Source organism: Chiroxiphia lanceolata, chromosome 2 (assembly GCF_009829145.1).
Source record: "Chiroxiphia lanceolata isolate bChiLan1 chromosome 2, bChiLan1.pri, whole genome shotgun sequence".
In the NCBI taxonomy this organism is placed as follows: domain Eukaryota; kingdom Metazoa; phylum Chordata; class Aves; order Passeriformes; family Pipridae; genus Chiroxiphia; species Chiroxiphia lanceolata.
In genome coordinates this window covers 70,845,516-70,867,017 of record NC_045638.1, presented here as the reverse complement: position 1 = coordinate 70,867,017, position 21,502 = coordinate 70,845,516, and the positions used below count along the sequence as shown (strand labels likewise).

Genomic DNA, 21,502 nt, shown 5'->3' with positions numbered 1-21,502 from the left:
TTATTTGTTTCATGTGAAGTTTGTAAATTGTGCTGATGCCTTGAAGGAGTTTTGTGGAAAAAAAACGTTGCCCAAACCTGCTTTGACAGACCCTGCTAGAGTAGGGGAATTGAACTAGACAATCTAAAGAGGCCCCTTCTAACCTTAACTATTCTATGATTCTGGGATTTCAGTGTTGTTTGAACAAGTGAAATCAAGGGCATATGCTGGAGTTTGAAAATACAGCCTATAGTTGAATTCAGAGAACTACCTTTAGTTTCATTTCTTACCAAGTACTTTTTTTTTTTCCAGGTTATTTATTGTGAACAGTATGCTTCCCTTGTTTTTGTTTTCAGGTTTGCTTTATTCAGCATGAATGCAGTCATCATCTTCACTAAAAGGATGCCGTAGATGAACCAAATTGTTTCTTATATTCCTTTGCAGGAGTGGTTTTTAGGTAAAGCATTATATGATGAAGAATCTACAATAATTCACCATTATGCCTTTGCTGAAAATCCAACAGTCTTTAAATTTCCAGATTTTGCTGCTGGTTGGGCACTTAGCATTCCACTTGTCAACAAGTAAGAACTGAATTTTTAATCCCTTCCTACTTATTGGTAGTTATTAAGAATGTTTGGTTTATACAATTTTTCTAGATGCTAATCAATATTATCTTATTGCGTTATGATTTCACGTGGATTGATATTTTCTATAAAAGATGAAGGTATTCCTGCAGTAAGGTTGAAAATCTGTTGTGGATCGTGTAGATATGCAGAGTCAAATTTTTTCAGCTGTCTTTGAATTGAAGCTTGATTGCAGCTTAGCTGTGACAGCTTGGGATGTACTCAACCAGTTCACACTGGTTTCTCATGGCTTTGACTGAACTTTTGCTGCTGCCCCCTGTATTAACAGCACCCACACTGATACGTATCAGTCTGCTTTGAGGATCTAAGGTGCATAGGTAGACATTCAGCCAGGCACAGTAATGTAAAACTAGCTCTGGACATGCCTACATAGACTTGTACTCCCACTATAACCTTAGCCAGAAAATGCTCCTTTGATAAAATTGCATTTTTTCATTGTTTGATATATTCCAAACATAATTATTATAAACACTTAAGAAGTCATTATTAGACAAAGGTACAGAAATAGATTTTCTGTGCATGTGATTTATTTTGCTTTGCTCTGCCTATGTCATCTGGTTAATAGTTGTCCAGTACTAGTCATTCAACTCGTTCAATACCATATTTTGTAATTTAAAAAATTTATTCTCCCCCAGACAGTGGTTTTATTCCTGGATCTTAGAGTGACTGCATTGCCCTCTAGAAGTGTTTCCCATGTTGTATAGACAAACTATATGTTTACTTCACATTAGATACTTTCAAGGGAGATTTCAAGTTCATAGATTTCAGAAGTTGAATGCATCTTACTGTAGCAAGGATTGATGTTTTCAAAAATTGAAAGTGCCTGAACACTATTCTTTGGAATACACAAAGAAGAGAATATTATCTGAAGTTTGAGATGCTGATCAATATTGAGCTTCAAATGTACTGCTGCTTTTATTAATTTGTTGAGAATGTACATCTACTCCAGGTGAGAACTTTTTTTTAGGGCAGGAAAAATGTGTCAGAATGTGTGTGCTGAAAATTAATGTTGACATCATGACACTGGGCTCAGATGAAAAAAAATTAATACGATAAAGAAATATAAATTGTTTCTTGAGGCAGTAACTACAGAAATGTGATTTATTATTTTTCCCCTTATAAAATGGTCAGTAATATACCAGCCACATTTTCCTGCAAACACTAGTGATTGATTTTTTTTGTACGTTTGAATAGATTTCTTCATCTTTAATTGTATAGGCTTGCAAAGAAGTTGAAGAGCGAACCACTGAAGTCAGACTTTACAATAGATTTAAAGCATGAGGTAAGCAGTGATGTGATAAAAAAATATGTAAAGTTATATATTTGAATGGTGATAAATCAAAATGGAAATATGCCATTTTTCTTAAACATTGCTAGAAAGTTTGACTGCAATAGCATGTTTGATTTCTTTCCCTTTCTTTAAAATATTGTAATACTTAAAAATTATATTTTAAGCTTAGAGGAATTCATTAATAAAATTGCATTCATATATGAATGCGTGCGTGATTGTATACAATAAGGTATATTCTAAGGCTTGCTCTGTAATGAAGGAGAGACTTGCAATTCGTGAAGGATAAGATGAGGTGAACAGTATCTCAGGTACTAGCCAGCCTCACTCACTTTCTAAATCAGATTCTCAGAGCTAAATATGGTGGGGTTTGCCTTAAATAGTCTGAGGAACCCAACTGTTGTGTGAACAATCAGTGCTGCAACTTGCAGCATGGAAGTCTGGAACTGTTATTTTTTGTCTCTGGTTTGCAACAGCTTCAACGGGTTGTCACTAGGTATTTCAGACTCTGAAACATGAGAACAAAGGAGTGGGGGGTGGATCTGGAAGAGTATCACTGCTACTTTTTCTGAAGCTTTTTTAATTTTTTCTGCATTCAGAATGTTTGTGTAGCACAGGGTTTTGTACTGTGTTTAGTTTTTTCACCCAAGTGAACTCCTGAACCAGCATGGAAGAGGAGGATGAATCTGGAATAAGCTTGTTGATTTTGACCTGAAATTGGGTGATATTGAATTAGTTTTAAATATTTTAAAACTCTTGAAAGTCAGCTATGAATTATGGTTCTGGTCCTGAAGAAAACTCACCTTACTTAAAACCACTGCTGATGTTTCAGATCTTGTAATGTTTATAAACCTCCTCATTTATAACATAAATCTACAGTGTATTTATAGAGTATAGATTTGTAGCATATTTAAATGAATTTGGGTTTATGGCAACACCATTCTTTCACATAGTTTCCCCTTCTTGACTGATGTATTTCTCATTAGCATTAGGATCTCTCTCAGCTTTCATTTTGCTACATGAACAAGACAACAAACTGTTTCTTTCCTCTTGTTAGTTTTTTCTAAATGCAAGACCTCGGGCTTCACACTCTTAATCTTTTTTTTTTGTAAGACAAAGTCATTCATATATTCCCAATATTCGAGTCTAGAGACTTTGTCAGTGCTGAGGTAAACAGTGTCATAAAGAAGATCATTAAGAGACATTGCTTTTATGTGCCACAGATTGCTTAATGAAAAACAATTGATCACTCAACCAGCAAAATGACTTCCATCCACTTCTCATTCTGTTAGCGGGTTTTTGCATATGTTTCATTTCAAATTTATTGCCATTGATAACCTAATTCAGCCCTGTAATTATTCTTTCTGCACAGCCTCGTCTCCCTAGAAACAGTTCCATTCCCCTCATTTATTTTATAAATCACCAGTTTCTCACTCTTAAATAATTTTTATCTCTACGTCCTTCTTGTGTGAATCAAGATTGACAGCAAATCAAAGGATATAATCTGTTATCTTTAATGATTGTGTGTAATGTTTAAGTTTATGAAGGATGAGAAATGTTTTGAGAAATGTTTTAAGAAATATTTTAGGTTGATACAGTCCTAATAACATATGCTGTCTCAGTGGAGGCAGAGGATGGAGATCCATGTGGCAGCAATGACGCAAGGTTATTATTGGTGTATTAGAAACCATGGAAGCACCTGAGAGTAGTCACATAGGAATTAGGGTTCTCCCCTCCAAAAAGTGTTGGGATCAGTAGCCCAACTGAAATGCATCTACATGAATGCTCATGGCATGGGCAACAAAGAGGAGAGGCTGGAAGTCATGGCACAGCAGGAAAACTATACGTAGTTGCCATCTCAGAAACATGATGGGATAACTGGCTCAACTGTAGTGCTGCAATGGATGGCTATAAACTCTTCAAAAGGAATAGTCAAGGAAGGAGAGGCAGTGGGATAGCCCTCTAGGTCAGGGCTTGTCAAGTGCTTGACCATGGTGTTAATAGGATTGACTGTTTATGGGTAATAATCAGAGGGAAGGCCAACAAGGCAGACATTCTGGTGAGATTCTATTACAGACCCCTCAAAGAGGATGAAGAGGCAGATTAAATGTTCTGTAAGCAGCTGGGAGTCACTAGCCCTCATTCCCATGGGGGACTCCCACTTACCATATGTCTGCTAGAAATACAATAGAGCAGAGAGGGAACAGTTCAGGAGGTTGCTTCCTGGCACAACTGGTGAGTGAGCACTGCTGGACCTGCTGTTGGTGAATAGAGAAGGACTGGTGGGTGATGTGATGGTTGGAGGCTCTCTTGGGCATAGTGACCGTAAAATGATGGGTTTTATTGTTAGAGAAGTAAGGAGAGGGGGCAGCAGAACTACTGTCTTGGAGATACAAAGGGCAGACTGGTTCACGACACTGGTTGAGAAAGTCTCTTAAGAAAGTCCTGAAAGGCAAAGAGTCCAAGAAGGCTGAACCTTCTTCAATAAGGAAATAGTGAGGTGCGGGAGCAGGTCATCCCCATGTTCCAAAAGATTAGCCACTGGGGAAGAAGAGTGGCCTTTCTGAATAGAGAGATTTGACTGGAACTCAGGGTAAAAAGGAGAGTTTAAGACCTTTGGAAGAAGAGGCAGGAAACTCAGCAGGACCACGAGGATATCATGAGGTTATGCAGGGAGAAATGCCCAACTAGAACTTAGTCTGGCTACTGGTGTAAAAGACAACAAAAAATGTTTCTATAAATACTGTAGCAACAAAAGGAGAGCTAAGGAGAATTTCCACCCTTTATCAGATACCAGAGGGAAACATAGTGACAAAGGATGAGAAAAAAGCAGAGGTACTTAATACCTTCTTTGACCCAGTCTTTAATGGTAAGACCAATTGTTCACAGGGTACTCAGCCCCCTGAGCTGGAAGACAGGGAAAAGGAGGGGAAGTGATCAGTGATCAGGTGCTGCACCACTTAGGTACACCCAAGTCGATGGGGCCAGATGGGATCCATCCAAGGGTACCAAGGGAGCTGGTGGAAGAGCTTGTCAAGCCAGTTTCCATCATTTACCAGCAGCCTGGCTGACTGGGGAGATCCCAGTGGACTGGAGGTTAGTAAATGTGGCACCCATCTACAAGAAGGGTCAGAAGAAGGATCCGTGGAACTACAGGCCTGTCAGCCTGACTTTAGTGATGGAACAGATCATCTTGAGTGCCATCATGTGACACATACAGAATAATGAGGGGATCAGGCCTAGCCAGCATGGGTTTGTGAAAGGCAGGTCCTGCCTTGCTGTTGTGTATGGCTAAATGGTAGGATGAAGAACCATTTACGTTCCATAATGTGAATGTGGTGACAAGGCAAAATGATAAATTTGGAGATTTATGTGTGTTTATTGGCTGCTCCTTACAGTGAGCGTTATCTCTTACATGCCAATTCCCTACTCCACCTCTACTTCAAGCATGATCAACAGCATTTGTCTTAATGCATAAGCATGAGTGGCAGTTTTCTTCCATATAGTGTCCTTTCCCTTGAGTTCTTTGTTGAACTCATATGTAATGCTGGATTCGTCTGTGTTTTCAGAAGCATTGCTTATTAGTGAATAATAATGGTTGTAGTCACAGTTGCTGGTAGCCTGCATCTGCTCAATTGCAAGGAAGAATACAGTAATTTAAACTCTTTTCAGTGCAAACTAAATGTTTTTACTTAGCAGTTGAGGTGGTCAAAGGGCATATGTGTAGTTACAACAACCCAGCTACAATCAGCAACTTACTAAAAAGTCATCAGTTAATTGTGTTCTATTATGTGACTGTGCCCTGTTGAAAATCTTTCAAATCTAGAAGCTTGTTTCAAATACATAATTGTGTTCTAAACTTGACCCAGTCCTAAGAAGGCATGTAACAAACTGACCTTCTATTTCATTCCCTCTAAATTCCAGGAATTACTATGGGCAAGTAGTTGGGATTTTCTGAGGATGTTGAGACCTAAATGAGACAGACAGGAAAATCATAGAATCGCAGAATGGTTTGGGTTAGAAGGGACCTAAAAGATATCTAGTTCCAACCTCCATGTCATGGGCAGGGATGTCAAAAATAATCATCTATAAATTAGAAGTCTGTGACTGCTTTGATGACTTGGGCTTGTTCAGTCCATACTTAATAGTCTGGGTTCTTCCTGAACAAGGAGGAGAAGGAAATATTATGCCCTCTTAATAATAGCATAATGATCACATGATTTACTAAAAGAGGAGTTGAATTCTGGCCCTAGGCTGGGGGGCTAAAGCTAAAAGTTCCTAAGTAGGCATAAAACAGTGAAAAGGAAACTCATTTTTGTTGCTTTTAGTGTGTGCTGGGTCTGGCACCATATTAGAGAGGAGCACTTTGCTTGTTTTCCATTCAAGAGTCATTGGGAATATGTGTAAATAGTATGGGAAACAGAAACTAGAACCCAGGGCTAATTTTGCTCCATTGGAGTTAGATGGAAGTAAACCTGGAAACCAGATTTCCTACATCTTGAGTATATGTTCAAACAGCTCATAGAATTTCTTCTATAGCAAAAATACTACGTGTTGGCTCTAGAAACATGAGCAAGAAGTAAGGTATGCAACTAGTTGATTGACTAAGGGACAAGTCTTCTACAGCATTCCATATTCTTCACTTTTCCTGTTAAGTTTGCCTTGTAATATGATTTCTTTGCATGCCCTGAAAGTTTTTATACAGTGTCATTACTGATATAAATGTTACCTATTTTGACAGATTGCCCTGTACATTTGGCAGAAAGGGGAAGGACCACATCTTACTCCAGTGCCTGAGTTCTGCACAGATGATATGAACTCATATAAAGTTGATTATTGTGCAACAACATTCAGTAATTTTCTACCACTTTGCGTAAGTACCGTATTTTAAATATCATTCACTTAGTAAATGTAAAATTCTTAATAAAATGTATAATACTCGACTTCAGAAATCTCAAAATTTAAGAAAATATTTTTCAATGAGTTAAAAAAGACTTAAGAAAGTAGTTTGTTCTGGATATTTCCTAGCAATTAATATTGCAAATGCTTCAGTGGGTCTTTCTACCGCAATGTTTGATCAGCACATGATCTGTAAAGTATTTACCCTTGCACTTCTGTGAGATACTGAAGTATAGATGATCGTAATACAGTATTTGTTGCCCTGAAGTACAACCCATCTCTTCCACCTCTAGGAGAATACATTTGTGTTATTGTGACTTCAGTGTTACTGGAGGCCAAAAAATGTTCCATGCTTCCAGGAGAGAGAAATTCTAGGTGCCAAAAATGATAATTAATAAAAGTGGTCAAATGGTTTATTACAACTGAGAAAATTAAAAGATTTTTAGTGTGTAGCATTTAATCTGCTTTTTCCAAGTGTGATACAATTTAATGTGTTCTCATAGTGATTAATTTCAAAGAAATTAAAAAAACATTCTTTTTCAGACCTAGTTCATCAAGTTCTTGTACTAATTTTCTTTTCCTAATGGTAAGTGGTTTAGTTCATGTTGAAGTTCTTTATCGATGAAAAATGTATTTCAGTTATGTTATTTCAGGAATTTTAAACAACCAGTGACTTTTTTTTCAATAGATAAAAATGTACTTCCTGATGTATTACTAGTACACTATTCTGTTGATATGCTATACAATGAAAAGGTTATTATCTGTTTTATTATATGTATGGGCATGCATATCCTGTGAAGTATTACAGGCAGAGCCTGCACTTAAAGATTACGTTTTTTTCTGTTCATATAGGGAGAACCAGTGAAAAAGGAAGACATTTTTGTTGCTGTAAAAACATGTCGAAAATTTCATGATGACAGAAGTAAGTTGTTGACTGGTCAAGGTACTAGGTTTATGCAATATAGTTCATTAAATGAATATCTGAAAAACAAGCTGATCTTTGCTGTCTCTGTAGCTCTTGGGACTAATATTTGCAAAATCAGCTTGGAAACAGGAAAGTTTCAGAATTATAAACAGCTTATTCTTTAGACAGAATTTTTTTGCTGTTCAGAGTCCTCAGGAGTGCTGTCAAACATTTGAGATGAAAAGTTGTGGTTGTTTGATGTTTCATCATTAGTATTCTTGGCAAAAAACTTGAAATTTAATATCTAAATTAAAATATGCATGAAGTTAGCTTAAATTGTAAATTGGAGCTCTTGCAATATTAATTAATATAGCAGCTATTAGTATCCTTCAGTGACTTTGCCCCAGATAATTGGTTCACTTCTGTCCTTTGTACTAGCAGTGACAATTGTGCAGCTCTATGGTGACTGATTTAGAAATCGGAACAAGCTGAAAGGTCCCTCATCTCCTCCTTCCTTTTGTGCTGCCCTCCTCTCCAGTCAAAGATTGAGCAACTTATGTTGTCATATTCCTTCTGGCTGTTGTCACACTATGCAATTCGATGTGCACATGTGTTTTATAATGCTTCCAATGGGAAATTTTGTCTCTTGTAGATATTTGGTCATATGTAGTACTTTGTCCAACCTGTGACCCAGATTAAGAATCTCCCAAGTGTGTGAAACGCTCTGGCATGTTTCATTTGAAATTGTAGTGTTATACAAGTAATGATAATCACCAAAAAAATAGGACTTTGATATCCATGCTAAGAACAACAAAAAGAAAACCTAGCACCACCCAACAAGATACATGCAGTCAGCATTAACTTCCTTCTCATAGGCATGGAAAATAAAAACACAGAGAGACACTCGACTTCAGCTAATACACAGCAATGCTCAGATAAGTTGAGCTAGATCAAGTATTGCAGGAAAAATTCTATTCTAAATCTGCTGATTTAGCAGAAGACACTCTACTTACTAGATGCCACCTACCAGTGCATTCTAGTTTACTTCTAGACATTTGTTAATAAAGAAATTCAGGAATAGATTTATTTCCAGGAATTTGAGTTTTGTGTGCTCTTTAATACTGCAGGTGCATAATGTTGTCACCATTAGGCTTAATTTGTTTAAAAACGTAATTTAAAGTAATTGTGATTGACAAAAAAATTGAAAATTAAGTAATGGTTAGTAGCTGTACCAAATTTGGGGGGGGGGGGGGTTGCCACACGTATTGTCAGAGGACAGGACGAAGAGAAAAGCTCTTTTCTTAACTAAGTCTGGTTAAAAGCAGATTTTTTTTTTTCATAATAAGATTTATGAATTATTATTTTTAATGCTACTACACTTGAAGACACCTTTGTAATATTTTAATAACCTAATCATTAGGCTGTCTTTAAAGTAGCTTTTGACAAAACAAAATTGACTGTCCTGTAATTGGAGTTCACTGAAGAGTTCTCCTTTCTGGATCCATGTTTATTTTCTTACATCAAAATTTGAAAAAAATCAAAACAAAACAACCTAGAAAGTCAGACAATAACATAAGGCTTCAAAAAGATAGCGTAAACATCCTTCAGGAAACAGCTGTTGAAGACTGAGGAAAATTCTTGAACTTTCCTCACAGCTTCCAGTGTTATGCAATAGAGGATAATCTTACTCAAGATTTTGAAAGATTAATGAATGCCAACTTCAGAGAGCTCTTTTTACCTGGTAAGTCATTCTTTATTGTATGCCAAAAACTACATTAGTGCAGCTTTTAAACTTGGAAATTGATGTGCTTTTAAAAGCAGCTAAATTTTACCTCAGAATTTACTTCAGATACAGCTCTTCTTACACATAGCATACGTAGTTATAAAAGAAATTTTCAAGACTGCAAACATGGATCAAGGTTCTAGAAACTGCACAAATAAAATGTCATTAAGAGCACAGAGCTGACCTTCTATAAATATCTCTAGTGGTATTAAGATTTTGGTGTGATCACAAGTATTAATACGTTGATAAATATTTGCATTAGCATCTAGCCCAAAATTTCATATAGCTGTTCTTTCTTTGGAAGATACAAGTTGCTAGAAATGACAGAGTATTGTGGGATTCAATTTACAGTAGATACTAGTCTGGTGGTGACACTTCCATCAAGACAAGCAAGGAAAAGAGAAAGACACTTTAGCTAGTAGCCCCCTTGCTAGACCATTTAACTGAGGTGAGGTTCAAGTCCTTGCTTCAGTGAACATACTTCATTTATATGCAGAAGGGGACTCACTCCACTGAAGAAATTGAGAGGCTCAGTCTGTAATAGCAAATATTTCAGTATGTTAAAGCACCCTGCTGAGTTTCTGGTCCTCGGTTGGAGAAAGGTAAAACAACCTTTACAGATGTGTCTCTTCTACCAGGTGAAGGTTGGACACTTTTGTGTATGTGTGATACTTCTGTTCTGGGACCTTGTTTTCTGAAAGCTTTCAGGTTTTGTTCTCCTAAGAGACATTTTTAAGTAGAACATTTCCACAAAATAAGAAAATAATTTCCTGCCTACTTGTTTTCTTAATCTAGTTGAAAAAAAAAGTTTACTCTGCCAATTAGTGCCTGATTGTGCAGTGTTATATGATGTAATGTGACTTTTTATTACGTAGGAGGTAGAGTTAATGCTTTGTGAAATTCCTGGCTTTGCATTCAAAACTCTGCTATAAAGTTGTATGAGTAAATTTTTTTGTACATAATTCCCTTTGTATTTTTAATGGAAAAAAAAGAGAACACTTACATTTCTTTAAAAACTTTTAAAAGCGGGACGGACCATTGCACACTGCTACGGAAATGATTTTTTTCCAAATATTAAAGCCTTTCCATTAGTGCATTGAGTTCCTGTTACTCTGTCTTAACACTAAAATGAAATAAAAGGTAACTTATCAAACTGACTATTGGTCAATCAAGAATAATTAATCCTTCAAGTTCTTGTGTGGTCAGAGTACAAGGAAGTGAGCAAGTAGGTATGCAGCAAACATTGAATTAGACGATGGATGATTCTAGCAAGAGACTAAAATGAATTGTTCACAAGCATCGAAGTTATATAACAGCAAAGGGAAGTTATATGAGTATTTCCTCCATTTAGAGCAGTAGCTGCTACCAGTGAGACCTCCTGGATGGTGTCAGAGAACATAAAGCAGAGAAACAATGACAGCAGAATGCACAGTGTTTCAGAGTACTTGCTCATCTAAGGTCTGACCACTTAATTTTTAAGATGGAAAAGAGATCATTATTTTAATCTGATACTTTTCTTCCATACACCCTGCAGATGGTTGGGGGTTTTTTGTGTTACATTCACTTCTGGATGTAATTTAGACATTTACAGCATCATTGTTAGAATTCTGTGTGATCAATTTTAAATGTTGATGTGAAATGCCAACCTAATAAGAAAAGGGTTGCTTTTGTAGAGAAGCATTAAGCAATCCTCCTTTGAACAGAATCTCCATGGGATCAGAATTGGTTGTATGATATTTATAAATTACTCAAATATTTTTATTTATAAATAAAATAATAAATATTTATACATTTATAACAGGAATGGTTATAAAATGCTCTGCGAGTGTGCCTCCATAGATGCGTGCTTTTGAGCATTAATATGACGTTGCTGTCAGATAGGATGTGTATAACACAAGCGTAACATTTCCAAATGCAAATTTGGTCTGTTTCTAATTCAGAACATTTTATACGCTGTACAGTTGGATGTGTTGTTTTTAAAATGTGGCAGTTTCAATACTGGAAGTAGGATTGATTTCTGATTGTGTTTGTGCTGATGTGTGCTATGAAGTCTACCATAGCAAGTGTAAAAGTAATGAATTCCACGCTTCGGTTAGCCAAAATGTAAATATCACAGTTTTCAATGTAATATGAAACTATAGTCATATTTTAAAATAATTTTTTATCATGTATATAAAACTGTCCTGACTAGCTTTCATAAAGATATAAAATTGGTTCTAAGTATTATGGGAAAGAAAATAGAATGAACATTTGGAACCATAGTGCTGTATTTGAAACAGCATTTTTATTACCATGCGAAGGAATGTGGTTAACAATAAATGGTTAACATAAATTTTTTGATCAAGTACTTGTTTTAATCAAGTTACTTGTGTTTCAATATCAATCATTGTTTTGCAGTACCAGTTGTAAAGCAGACTTGGGAAAGAGAAGCTGCCCTTATTGAATACTACAGTGATTATGCAGACGTGTCCATTCCTACTATAGATTTAGGCATACCTAATACTGACAGAGGTGAGCTATAGACTGTTGTTGTCGGTTTTGCACAAATAACTGTCTGAAGAAGTTAAGTTTTATGGATGATATGTGTATTTCATGTCAAGTATGTAATTTAGAAATTATGTGTGCAGCACATCTCTGCAACCTAAAAAGAATGCTTTTGCCTCAGGAAATGGATGGAGAGTACATTGGGAGTTCCCCTGTGTAGGTAACATGTTCTTTATAGTAAAAACCTAAATACCGTGAGTATGAAAGCATGGTACACTGATATACTCCAAGACAAAAAAATTGGTGTTATTAGTTGGGGTAAGAGTAATAACTCTTCAGTTACTGATGATCTTGAGTAAGATCATCAACAGTAGCAGAAGTCATAAATTTATTTCAAAAGACCTTAGGCAGTGCCAGCTGAGCACAAACTGCTTGCCATGTGGTTTTCAAATATTAAATTCTTGTGCCTAGTATGTCTTGGTTTAAGCACAAAAACTAAATGTTAAGATTTAAATGTTTGTATGTCAAATAGTGGGGTTTTAAATTAATTTACTTTGTGTTTGAATAGAAAAAATACTATGGATATGGTGCCTTTCGTGAGTTTATTAATTTTGATTTTTTTTTTCTTTCATTTGATCTATTTTTCTTAGGCTTATAGTCTACAGGCTATACCTTCTGAATTAGAGGTGTCCAAGCAGTGAGTGACCTGTTAGCTTTATCTGGCCCACTAGGTCAATTGTTCTGATCTCTGGGTTATTTCTGCCCTTCTTTTTTGTCCTCCACAGGGTCTGTTAGAAGCAGAGATAGAATAGGCAGGGATTTCTATTTGCACAGGTGCAGTGGGACATATGCAAACAGAGCGTGTTTTCAGGAGGCAGCAGGCCTGATGGGCGTATGTGGATCATCTGTAGAAGTCATGCCCAGTATTTCTAGTTATGCCAGGGGGAAGGGACCTTCCACATTTTGTGATGAAATAAAATATAGAAATCTTGGCTCTAATTTTGTAAATGTACATACATCAGTCTGCATTTAGTTCACAGTTTCACAAAATCAGCACAGCCAGGACTTCCTTCATTTCTTAAGCATTTCTTATGGCATTTTCTCAAAAACATTTAAACTGGAAGTAGCTTCAAATATAATATCCTATCCTTATTTTTAATGTTTATTAATTTTAATATTGACGGTGACAATTGCTTACACAGCCAACTGTGTTGAATAAAGACTAACTGCAATTAGTTTTTTCCGAGATCTAAAGAACATTCAGTAGAAATCTGAAACTCCTTGTTTGTCTTGTCCTGCTCATTCTGAACAAGGGTGTTTCACTTCTCCATTCCTAGTAAAGGGTGTCTTACTCCTCCAGCTTCATCATAGTCTTGTGATAAATATTAAGACCTTTCCTTGGGGGGCAGTTATCAGGACCTGAGTTGTAGTGATGAATGCGGTAGATTAATATAGATCTAAATATTTATATAAAGGCGATGGATCTGCCTGATGCATCATGAAATGCTATGAAAATATCTTGGAGTATTTTGCAGAACATGTTTCTATCACAGTCTCCTAATTTTACAGTTTTCGAAATTAAAAGTAGCAACCTGTCCAGTATTGTCCAACAGCTTAACAGGATAGTTGGAATAAAGGTTATTTTTAATTCAAAGAATTAAATCCTTCAAAAGTGTGTTCCTGCATAGAAAGCAGTGGTTGTGCTGGAGCAGTTTGTACAAATACCATTCTGCATAACAAAGGTTGTAACTTAAACTCACATCTCCAATATTTTGGCAGTCATTTCCAAAATGTTTTACATAGTACAGTAGAACATTTACTTAATTAATAATAGTTTATTGTAAAATCCTGCTTTATTTAAATGTATATTGTGTTAATTTCTCTTTCTTTAGGTCACTGTGGGAAAACCTTTGCCATTTTGGAAAGGTTTTTGAATCATACCTCTCCCAGAACCCCTTGGTTAGTCATAGTGGATGATGACACACTGATAAGGTATAAATTTCATTACTGCAGGATTTACCACTGTTCATGCCAATAAGAGTTTGAGCAATATTCATCTATTCTTCTGTATTCAAGAGATACGCCTGTTTTATTAGTTACATATCTTTATATTTCTTCAAAAAAAACCTGTCACTTCAGCATTTTTTGATGGATATTAAAATCAGTGTAATCTTGTAACTTGGTTAAAACTATGCATATTAGTATTTTCATGTAATCATATAGTCTGAATATGATTACATATTGGTTCCTCAATATAGGTATGTCTGAGCTGATTGGTTTTAGTCATTGACTAATATGCTTTCTAAGACCTATTTCTCACATAAATGTGCAGAAAAAAGGTTCCATAAGCTAGGGTCAGTTGTCCAAGCTACCCAGAATGATGTTCAGAGACTTGCCTTTGTTAGGAATTTAGATTCCATTCACGTAAAATCTGACACTGCAATATAAGCAAAAAAAAAAAAGGCACAGTGATCAACGAGCAGAATCACATGGACATGAACATAAGTAGTTCAAGACAATACTTTACATGCAATAATGTGGCAGAAGAATTTGGAAGAGGATGTAACTGTAGATAGAGCAGTGTTCATATAACTAAAACTACCTTTTGTTTTTCAATTTGTAAACGTTCATTGGTAATTTGCAAAGATCTTACCATTGATCGGAAAAAATAATTTCACATTTTTTCTGAGATGAGGTGCACTTTTGCTGACAAACTTTACCTACCTCAGAAAAATATTTTAACCTATTTGATTCATCACTTGACCAAAATTGGCTGTCATATCTTATATAATCCATTGTAAATGCCTAACAGTTTGTGTCTCTGGGATTTTTTGGTAGAATTTCTGAATTTCTCCTGGTATCTTTGTACTACTTACTAGAATGCCATTTAAGGTAGCAATATGTTTCCAAATGAAGTTTTACAAGATTTTTTTTAATGGATTTTCATATTGTAGTATCTTCAGACTCCGAAAATTACTCAGCTGCTATGACCCAAATGAACCAGTATTTCTTGGAGAGCGTTACGGTTACGGCTTGGGAACAGGAGGATACAGTTATATCACTGGCGGAGGAGGGTAATTTATTTAAACTCCTACTGAGATCTATATTAGCTCCTCTTTTGAGTGCAAATGTTTTAAATTACAACACAAATCAGTTTCAATAGAAACAGTGCTGTTTCCCCCAAATATGTGCAATTTACCTCACACCTTCTGTGTAGCAACACTAGCTGGTCACAAGTCCCAACTCTTCCCCCTTGCCCCCAGGCTATAGTTTATTGTTCCCTCTCTGTTTGTGCTGACTCATACGACTTCCTATTGTACTGGGTTTTTTTCATTTTATTATATATGCAGTCTTCAAAGTTGCAATGGTATTGATGGAGTTTCTTGCTGCTTTAATCTGACAGTATTCTAAGGTCAGTCTCTTTGCCTTAGCATTCAGTATTTGTAGAATTTTTACCATATTCCAGTGTCAAGCGAAGGATTATCATACAGTGAATGAACTCATGAAGCCCTGCAGCAATTTCAGAGTGAATCTTTTTAATATAATTTGTAGTAGCTAGAGTACCCTTTATTCTGATTGGACTGGGTGGATAGAGGAACTTAAAGGCATCTATGGAACACTAGACAAGTTTGTAGTCCCTCAGATGTTGAACTTAAGATATCAACATGTTCCTGATCTAATTAAGGCTTATTTTAGTGATACTGATCTAACAGCTCTAGGCTCTCATTGATATTTAGATGAGCAGCAAAGTTAGGATGAACAGAAAAACCTTGCAATGGCTTAAAGGAACATTTTTTCAGTTATGGAGTGAAATCTGTCTAATGGATGATTCAAGGAATGACAGTTTAAGTTTAAACTTCTTTTCAGTTAATGGCTACATGATAACTAACTGGACAGTACACTTGAGTAACACAGAGAAGATCTCTTTTGCATCCGAGCCAAATTTAGGAGGAATTATCAGCTGTGGTAAAAATGGTGGATAGCTAAGTTATTGTTGGAATAACTGTAATTGGCATAATTGGTATAATTAATTTACATTCTGTAAAGTAATTATCTTTCAGAAAATGCCTCTTGCACTGTTTGTCAGTTCCGACTTCTCAGATTTTAAAATTTCCAATGTGTTGTATCAGAGGGCTACATTTGGTCTTGCAGCTTTATGTCATTCAGCAATATTTATTAATTACAGTATTTGACTTCTTTAATAGCTATTGTCTTACATATTTCATGTGGTTTTTTTTATTCAGGATGGTTTTCAGCAGAATAGCTGTTCAGAAACTACTTGCTAGTAAATGCCGGTGTTACAGCATGGATGCGCCTGATGATATGGTCCTTGGGATGTGTTTCAGTGGCCTAGGAATCCCTATAACACACAGTTCACTTTTTCATCAGGTCAGAGAGTTATTTCTAAGTATTTAAAATATATTGCATTTTTTAAGTGTACATATAAAGCAGAACTCATAAGTACTGCAAACTTGAATAATATGTAATAACAGTAACCAAGGTGCTGCTGCTATACGTTGTTTCTCTGCAGAACAAGATTGATCAGGCAAATAAGAACATTCTGAAAGCATGGATTACTATAATGCTTTACTAGTTATGATATTTCAGTTAACCTATAACATTTTTTATAACATGTTATAAAAAATGCAGAGGTGGGTATTTTGAGAAACAAATAGAATTAGGAGCCACGTACTTTGAATAGTTGTCATATGTCCTCTAAGAAAAGAAAAAAACTCACAATACAATACTTTTTTCATCAGGTAATGGAAAACTGACCATGAAATTTTTCGATAAATCTGCCTTGTCTACTTACCCAACTTTTTTACTGATTCAATATTTACTATTCTGAAATATCTCATTAGTGAAGATAGATCCCACAATATTTAACAAGCTAACTGTAGTGTCTGGGTGGAAAACACGATATATTGAGGCCTGTAGAGATTTTCTGCCTTGTAAACCAAATCCTTCCATGGTATTAACAAGAAGCACTAAAGATTTTTTATTTTTTTTTTAAAGTGCACAACTTTTTTAAAAATCAGCATGTAAATCAGTGTAGTGTTTGGTATTTTTCAAGTGTTGGTCCAGTTTAAAAACTGGGAAGACCTGTTTATCTGAATATGAACTGAGATTAAGATAACAGGCTACTTGAGAATTAGTAAATTACCATGTGGTTCCAAGTAGCTGTCAGTGGAAGGGGGGGGTGTTCATTTGAATTACCATTTTTTCCTATGTAAAGTTCTCTTTCTGATTACATTTTCTATTTAGAGAAATGTGAAGACTGAGAACACACTATTCAATACTTTAATTCCTTGTCCATATAAAAAAAAACCTGTTTACTTTCCTATTTTGTTTATCATTGCTTACTGTTTTAAGTATAAAAAGAAAGCATGTAATGCATCTTATAAAATCAACAGTTATTGAATAGTTTGTACTTGCACAGATGTTTTAAAAAAAAAACCAAACCAACCTACTTAAAGTGAAGTTGGAAAGAGTAGAACTCATTTTATAGATAAAAAAACGAAAGCACCTCCTTGTAATCCTTGCTGGTGTGCATTTGATACTGAATTGACACTGAATCACTGTAAAAGTGAAATCCTAAGCAGTTTGATTTTCCACATAGAAAATTACACTTGATTTGTAATTCATCACTGTTGCTTATAACAAATTCTAATTTGATATACCTTGAACAAAAATTAACCCTGGGGAGAAAACTACTGAATAAAAATTGAATGTCCTTATTCTGCAAATTCCACTATTATGCAAATGAGAAAAAAATGAGAAGACCAATTTTGGATTTTCTGTCAACCAGAAAATTATTTTTTTAAGGCTTGACTGAAATATGATGTGTAATGTTCCTTGAAGTACATGAATTCAAAATTGTTCTTAGATATTTATTATGAAACAGAAGCAAAGATATCTTTGTCCTTAGCGTGTCTGTGGTGTAACAGTGTTTGCTCACTCCTACTGTTTTCCTGTTGGCTGTATGCTAAGATAGATACATACGTGTTCTGTAACTTGTTCCAGAGGCTTTTGACATGATGAGTCTCTTAAAGAGAACAGGAACCTTCTCATGTTGAGTAGCAGCCAGGATTGTGATCTTAAATGTTCAGTCTGTCCACGAGGAAGTATATGGGTTTTCTAAAATACCAAATACAAATTCTAGAAAAGAAAAGAAAAAAAGAAAAGAGCAAATATTACAATAATAGATTCCACAAAGTGTAGGGAGAGAAGAAGAAATTCAGGGAATTTATATCTTTTAAGTTTAACCACTTATAAAGCTATATGATTCTCAGAGACCAATGTAATAAAAATTATACAAAACACCAAAATTTTGTGTATAGCTCAATACAAAGCTGTTTGATTTTTCAAACAGCAAAAATCTTTGATCCCAGATATCTAAAAATTGCCTCTATCCAAAGTAAATTCTTCAGATTTTTGAAACCTACATGTTTTTCAAAGTGTGTTTCAAAAGTCTTGAGGGCTATAGGCTGCCTCTTGATTTCTCCAGTGGAGTTTTTAAAAATAAGCACTCTGTGGTTTAAATATCAAAATTTAAAAAGCCACCAGCATCACATTCAGATTTCTTAATGTCAAATTCTGTTGCCTAATTTTATGACTGGAGTATATACAGAACTGCATGAAGAACACTGCATGTAGAATTCATAAATGCCACCATAAGTAGGTGAAGTTTGCAGTATTGAATCAGTCACTAGCTTAGGCATTAGATCAGTTATTTGGTATCCAAATCACTCGATTTTCTTTGTGCACTTTACATCTAGAAGAAACAACAGAAGTTTGCCTTTTGTGCATTTCTCTTTACAAAGGCTCTATCTATGATGACAAAGTATAGTTATTTTATCTGGAGCCAGTAAAGGTGGGGCTTTTTTATATGATGATGCACTTACAAGCCATTAAACTGCCAGAGGAAATGAAACGCTCATGGTGCATTTAGACAGCAGCTGCATCATGGAGCTGTGTTGTAATTCTGTCTGGTTTGATACAGCCTGATAAAGAATAACAATGCAGTTTTCTGGCACCACAATGTATCCCACATTTGAAACCTTTACCTAGCATAAAACTTCATGTGTTTTGGCTGTTTATGGGCTTATTAGGATCCTACAATCACACTGGCAGGGCTGGCAACTCTCATTAAGAGGAGGAGGAAGAGAATATGACTTAAAATTATTTTGTCATTACTGAGCCAAAGCTGCGTATTAAAAAAGATGCAATACAAACTACACTGTCACTTGTTTTCATAGATGGTGACCATTTAATCCCAAGAAACAGGACATATTTAATATCAGTGTACTTCATTCATAGCGTGATGACTGCAGTGCGAGTTGAAGATTTAAACTAATGCCTATCAATGGATTTAATAGAATGACGTAAAAACCCCTTTCTTGCCCTCATGTTTTATCAGTGCTACATGGCTTTGTTATGTTACAGAGGCCATTGAATAGTGATACTTTCTCTTTTTAAAATTATTCTTGATCACTGAGTATGAGTGGTTTTGCTTTATTCTTTCATCTTAGGCAAGGCCAATGGACTACCCAAAAGACTACCTTTCTCACCAAATTCCAGTATCATTTCACAAGCATTGGAATATTGATCCGGTGAAGGTGTATTTCGCATGGCTGGCACCAAACACAGAAGAATCACATAGTGGAAAAAAAGTTGGATATAACAGAGAAGATTTATAAGCAGTAGAAGAATGTAAGTTGTGCAGATGACAGACAGTCAGTACTGTGATTTTTGTTTTGTTTCCACTTTCTTCTTCTGTTCATGATGTAAGAAGGCAGTGTTTTGTTCCTGTTGGTTGCATCTCCTCAGAACAATGGAAGAAGGCACTTAAATGACTTTGGGGTTCTTTTGCTTTTGTATACTAATGAACTTGATACACATTTAAAATATCTTGTACAACTTTACCTGTGTTCTGATTTGGACTTGGGTCAAACATCATCAATTTACATTTCCTTCCTTTATTCTCTCAAAAGCTGAAGTTACGTATTTGGGAGCCTAACATTGAATATGTGTTGAACATCTATTGAACATCATTTCTCATTGACCTACAGAAAACAGTTCTCTAAAATGTTCTGAAACACTTTCTTAATAAATCATAGAGAAAAGTTGACTTTTTTTCTGTGACCAGGCTCTAGATCATGTGAAGACTGTGCTCCTTTACGCTCATTTCATATAGAAATACTGTAATTTCCTGAGGTAGTTGGACCAGGCACGACCCACTGTTGTACATTTTAAGTTTATTGGCATTTGTGTGGAATGTCCTGTACAAAATGGAAAAAAAAAGGTTAAGGACAGGGATTTCTTAAGTGGCCACGGGAGGTCACTGTGACTCCTTTTGAAACCTAAGTCACTGTGCATCTATTTGGCAAGTATAAATGTAACTCTTAAGGATTTTTTCAGAACTAACACTTCAGTATTTCTGATGTGTGCATTTCAATAGCATATGGATGCCACCTTTAAAAAGTTTGTAGTATTCCTAATTTATGTCATCAAGATAGGTGATTTTATGCATACAACATGTAAAAAGTGATTCATATTTAAAATGTTCTTGAATTTTTTTTTTAGTAATTCAGTTTTGTAAAAATATTTGTATGAAAACTGGCTTTAGTATGTTCTAAACTAATTTTTATATTGTAAAACTACTTCTTTTAAGATGACAGTATATGACACTTGTATGCTGTTATTTAACTTGGCTTGCTATATTGTTACCAAATACAGGGTCTTAAAGCCATACTGCTGAAGTAACTTGTGTTTTGGTTTCTTTTAGTAGGTTGTAAAATTGATTCCACTCCGAAGAAAAACAATACTTGCTCTAGAGTCAAAGTAGGGGAGCCACCAATTCCGGTTTTGGTAATTACCAAGGTTGTGTATACACATTTGTTTGTAAATGTAGCTTGTGGAATTTTAAGCATTGAATAGCAAGCACATATTTATCATAGATTCAAATTCTGGTTAAGTAGGAGCAATCCATGTTTTTTTTCTTCCCACACTATCAGTGCCTTAAACAGTAGACATTTTACTGATACCAGAACTGTGTTCTCCAGTACCATGGGTGAATTGTTAATTATGTTTACTGTTTAGAACTGTGACAGCTGAAAGCTGAATAAAAACATTCTTTAACCTTTTGCACTTTCTTTGTCTTTGCAAACCAAGTACAGGATTCTTTAAGCACCAGTGAAATAATTTTACCACGTTAATTGTATTTACTGTCAGTTGTACTGAAAGGCAACTTTTTTTTTTTCATGTTCTGTCCAGACATATTTCTCCAGATTAAGTTAATTTTCAGTCTCTGGTTTTGTGCAAGTGGAAAATGTTTTTTCAATGAACACCTCATGTGATTGAGAATCTTGATGATATCACAAAATATATGTCATTATCAAATTCTCCAAAGGTCTTGCAACACAGTCCAGACAGTTCCAACTTCCAGCTGGTGATATTTAATCTCTCCTTGGACCTGGTAGAGGCAGATTAGATCAACAAAAGATGATTAGCTTTGGGTC

At 35.4% G+C, this 21,502-nt stretch overlaps 1 protein-coding gene across 1 annotated transcript in view; it reads left to right on the top strand.

Annotated features, from left to right (window-relative positions):
- The window catches only part of B3GLCT (beta 3-glucosyltransferase), a 56,400-nt gene extending 35,272 nt beyond the window's left edge, over positions 1–21,128 (top strand). The window contains exons 7-15 of the mRNA XM_032680513.1: positions 424–560; positions 1,842–1,905; positions 6,653–6,784; positions 7,663–7,732; positions 11,895–12,008; positions 13,874–13,973; positions 14,936–15,055; positions 16,226–16,370; positions 19,514–21,128. Of these exons, the coding sequence (XP_032536404.1) occupies positions 424–560; positions 1,842–1,905; positions 6,653–6,784; positions 7,663–7,732; positions 11,895–12,008; positions 13,874–13,973; positions 14,936–15,055; positions 16,226–16,370; positions 19,514–19,681 (1,050 nt within the window). The 3' untranslated portion in view covers positions 19,682–21,128. The remainder of the gene's footprint in view (positions 1–423; positions 561–1,841; positions 1,906–6,652; positions 6,785–7,662; positions 7,733–11,894; positions 12,009–13,873; positions 13,974–14,935; positions 15,056–16,225; positions 16,371–19,513) is intronic.
- The last annotated feature ends 374 nt before the right edge of the window (positions 21,129–21,502 follow it).